At 34.4% G+C, this 4,575-nt stretch overlaps 1 protein-coding gene across 1 annotated transcript; it reads right to left on the reverse strand.

Annotated features, from left to right (window-relative positions):
- Positions 1 to 251: 251 nt before the first annotated feature.
- Positions 252 to 3,010, reverse strand: LOC139872545 (uncharacterized). The gene is made up of 7 exons (XM_071860437.1): positions 2,929 to 3,010; positions 2,508 to 2,774; positions 1,971 to 2,056; positions 1,740 to 1,886; positions 1,359 to 1,482; positions 751 to 1,034; positions 252 to 528 (listed from the first exon to the last, which is right to left on the reverse strand). The coding sequence occupies exons 2-7, from the start codon at positions 2,728 to 2,730 to the stop codon at positions 436 to 438; spliced, it is 957 nt and encodes a 318-aa protein (XP_071716538.1). The 5' UTR covers positions 2,731 to 2,774; positions 2,929 to 3,010; the 3' UTR covers positions 252 to 435.
- Between the last annotated feature and the right edge of the window lie 1,565 nt (positions 3,011 to 4,575).

A 4,575-nucleotide genomic window follows, 5' to 3' on the forward strand; every position in this document is an offset into this window, starting at 1 on the left:
TCTATATACATAAACCCCCGTTACAATGTCAATGCATACAGTTAGGATGATGGGACACTACTGAAAATTTTAGAACTAAGGGGTTAAGTTATGTCAAGAATCAAGATGTGACCTTTTGGTTCCTTATTTTGAGTAGCAGAGATTTCACAAATTTGAATCAAGGCCCAATTGTTTGTTAGTAGATGTAACATATAGAAGCTGGGCCTCGTTCAATATTACTTTTGAGCAAATCGGTTTGTTGTTTCGATGAGCACACGAACAAAGTTAAGACGTACGTTAGACAACTGAAGTATTCGTATTTCGAGTAAAATCTACACAATTTCATAAAAGCATTGCCTTTCAAGTGTAACCTACAACATCAGAAATGTCATCACATCATCTCTGGTATCGAGGACTACAGAGTGTGTTGAAAAAAGTGCGATTGGAGTTATCTGTTTACAAAAGCTTCAGCATTTTTAAACGTTCCAAGTGCTCCGGATCCAGTTTTGGAGGGGTGTAACACCCTTTAAGATCCTCCACCACATACTCCTGCCAAATAAAGAGTAATTAACATCTAGAAAAGAAATTAACATCTAGAAAAGAAGTATCGAAAACCATCTTAAAGTTAATCGTTAGCAATCACATTACACGATTTTAACCAAGAGCAAGTGTAAAATTATTTTCCAAGTTAAAGTATGCAAAATGTGTTATAAATTGTGGTAGATTATAAAATAATTTGAAAGTAGACGATAAAGATATAGTATATACTACCTGTGTAAGTTCTCTTTTAGTGAGGATGTGGTAGTGTCTCTGCCAGATCCTTTGAATAGCCATGGTGGCAGCAAGAAAGCCATATGCAATACCAAGAATTGCAAATATGACCACAAAAACTATAACCAGAGCAAAGCATGCCTCCATTGACGCTGGAAAACAGTCCAACGCGCCCCAACCGTAACAACAGTTTTGGCACCCAGCCATCCTGGGATCGGTATTGAAAGAAGAGCAGTGTAGTATAATCCCAAAGAACCCAAGCAATACAAAAAAGACAAGGACCCCTGTTGACGAAATTTACAATAGCTTGAATAGCCATCATAATAGAAATAAAAATTAAATAACACTTGCAGCTAAACTTTTTTTTTTTTTTTTTCAAGTTTTTTACACAAGAACATAAAAAATCAAATGAGAACTAATTGCTGTCAAGGGCATTCTTAAATAATGCAACAGGATATCGGTTTACTATTACATTAAGCAATAATTCTAACATGTTTTGAGTTCTCATAAGTGGCAACCGGTTGGAAGTAAGTCGTGGTGGAACAAGAAAGCTAGCAAAACTACAACATTTTAAATTTTTGTTACACAATATAAAGAGAATAACTTACCTATACAATAGTAGAATGGTATTGGGTGTCTTGACAATATACGGTCCCAACTATCACTAAATGAATCTCTAAAAGATCCGTCTTTGTCAGCAAGATATGCTAGTCCCCCCATCAATCCAATCACCTGTTTAGCAATTTCTTTTGAATTACTCAGAAGCCAGTAATAGCATACATATGAATATACGTACATCTTAAACTCTAGGTGAGAATGATACAAGTACAGAGTAGTAAAGTTAAAAAAAAAAAAAAAAAAAAAAAAAATTAAAAGAACATAATCCACCAATATAGTAGTCTACTTTAATTTCTCAAAATTCTAAACTAAAGAATTTAATCACATCATTGTACAGTCTATAATAGAGTAAGTGAAATGGAAAACTCAACTGTTTGTACAGCCAAAAATACGAGGCAAACATCTCTGGCAACAAATAGTCTGAACTTGATTCTGCGCCATGAGTTTTCTTCTAATTCGATGACTCTTAGATGAAACTGCGCTTTGCAAGTTGTGCAATGTGAAAAGGCAGACCCTTCCTGCTAAGAGTAACACTATATGAACGTAAGAAGTGTCGGAAGATTAATTCTATATCAAACAATATGAGAAACAGTGGCCCTTACCTTAACAGATCGCCAATGATCAAGGCATGAACGATGCACAAACTGCTGAGTGCCTTTACACATACATGGAGATATCAAATCATCATCTACATATAGAAGAGAACAAGACTTAAGAAAACAGATTCATGTACCCAAAAAACAGAAGAGAAGTCTACGCATTCATTAGACTAGACTCAAATTGGTAGGAATACACTTCAAATGTAGTCGCCTGATACCAAAAGTATGTCCACACAACGATTCAAATGAGAGATCGGTACACAAAAGCAATATGTAAATAGACAGTTTTCAAAGAAGTGTCTACGATTTACGATCTTCGTAAAAGTACATAATAAGTGGATAAGCTCTAATATAAACCAACAGATGTAAGTTATCAAACCTAAATTTATAAAAGCAACACAATTAAAGAGCAAACCGTACACTGATACACATATCATCACTAATGATACACAAATCAAACAATTACTAATATGCACAGAACAAAACATAATGATGAATGATCTCAAATTAGTGAAGAAATATTCGTAGAGAATTCATCACCTTCCTCTCCATCATATTCGAGGCAAATTCGACAAGCAATCAATGAACCGTCTTCAACATCATCATCTTCATTTATTTCACTTGAACTCGCAACAACAGGCGATTGCGTATACGATGTCAACAGTGATTGAGAATCAACGTTTTGATGATTCAAAAGCAAAGGATCTGAATCGCTAGGATCATCTGAAACCCTAGCTTCTTCTAGCTCTAATTCTCCGTTCATTTAATCAATTTGAAATTCTAAACTAATCAAATAATCAGAAAGCCCTAGGATATGAAAAACGATCAAAGTTATACGAGTATACGATTGTGAAATTGATAAAGGAAATATAAATAAACTAAAGTATTATTGAAGTGGAAATAATCAAAACCTGTAAGCGTAGTTTAATTGTATGTATATTACCAAAATTTATTTTTTTACCTGAAATTTTTGAGAAAGGAGATTGGTGAAGAACGTTGATGGAACCGATTTTAGATATTTATGTACACGGCACTGGTGTGTGTATGGCGCGCCCATCGGTACAAGTATAACCGGGGTCGGTTGACTAGGTAAACCCGGTCCATGGATTATTTTCCAAGAAAATACTCCGTATTATAATATACTTATTATTCAGGTTATTTTGAGTTGGGCCGTTTTTACTAAGGTTTAAATGATTTTGCGATTCACGAGCCACGAGTTGACTTGTATTTAAAGTCGAGCTTAAATGAACGCACACTGGAGATTAAATATTTTAATTATCGTTTATGAAACAATCTTTAAAATACAAGAGTTTTGTTGTAAAGAAAAGTATCCGAAAAATATGTTAATAACAAAAAAGTATATACAATGTAGCACATAACTGATTACAAGAATGATGTCATAGACATAGACATGATGACTTCCAGCCGTATCTTCTAGATGCCGTCATCTAGGTGTTGCCATTCTAACCGTAAAATAGATTTTTCTAGATGTTGAAAGTTGCCAACTTTTGATAACACATATGGAATAAGCAAAATTGGTAATAATGACGGCTAGCAACTTGTTCTCCGTTCACACCAATACACCTCCTCATAAGGAAGTAGCAAAATTGGAAACGATTACGGCTAGCCACCATTTTCGTATTCACACCATGTTATGTTCACACCATTCCACCTCCTCAAAGTTTTATATAAATAGAGGTGCAAACCTTCATTTGTAATTCATTCACAAAAGTGTAATTACAACCTAGTTAGTGTGTGTGAGATATGTGTAATCCTAACCAAGAGTGATGTAACATCCCGCCTTTTTCCGTTAAATTTATTTTTAACACCGTCTTTTTCTTTTAAATAATACCTTTCGTTATTTAAATTCGTAGTTTCCGTTGACTAACGTTCACAATAATTCCGTCATTTAATTATAACATCTCTCGTTAACTTGCGTTTTAAAAATATTCGTTTGGTTAATTCCCGCACCCGCTCTGAAACTTGAGGGACTAGTTCCGCCACTTGACCAAAGAGGTGGCTAGTAGTTGACTAGTCAACCACTCACCACCTCCACCCCTCATTCATCCATTTCTTTTTCCTTCTTTCTTTCTTTTTTTCTCTCAAGAACACAAACATAAATCATCATCTAAATCCGGATCGGGAAGCAAACTTCAAAACAAATTACATATTTGGAATCCTCTCTTCATCCTCTACAATTTGATACCAACTTCATCTCGTTTGGGTAACTTTCTAAAAACTCTAGATTTCTATAAATTCGTGTTTTTGACTTGAAATGGTGTTAGTTAGTGTCTATGGCTCGTGTATAACATGAATATATGTTTTGTTTGCTCGATTCGTTGTTTTGAGTAACTAGTTTGAACATTTGAAATGGGTTTGCTTAATCCTTGATTTTGGATGAGTTAATGTTGTTAGATTGTTAAAGTGCATGTTTTAATTGTGTTACTAGTATCACTAGCTTCGTTTGGATGTGTAGGTTGATTAAGAAAACTTCAAAAACCCGATTAATGATTTTGTGATGTTTGACTAGGGTTTGATAGTTCTTGACATGAACATTTGGATGTTTAAATGCCATGGAATGTTAATTGTTAGTGTTTAGTAGTAATGT

Source organism: Rutidosis leptorrhynchoides, chromosome 10, assembly GCF_046630445.1.
Source record: "Rutidosis leptorrhynchoides isolate AG116_Rl617_1_P2 chromosome 10, CSIRO_AGI_Rlap_v1, whole genome shotgun sequence".
Taxonomy (NCBI): Eukaryota; Viridiplantae; Streptophyta; class Magnoliopsida; order Asterales; family Asteraceae; genus Rutidosis; species Rutidosis leptorrhynchoides.

Bases quoted from the DNA above. Each gene is read 5' to 3' on its own strand.
- LOC139872545 (XM_071860437.1), bottom strand. From the start codon at position 2,730: ATGAACGGAGAATTAGAGCTAGAAGAAGCTAGGGTTTCAGATGATCCT. The intron at 1,887-1,970 runs GTAAGGGCCACT...TACTCTTAGCAG, and splicing joins ATCATTGGCGATCTGTTAAG to GAAGGGTCTGCCTTTTCACA. The intron at 1,035-1,358 runs GTAAGTTATTCT...TTTCGTCAACAG, and splicing joins ACCATTCTACTATTGTATAG to GGGTCCTTGTCTTTTTTGTA.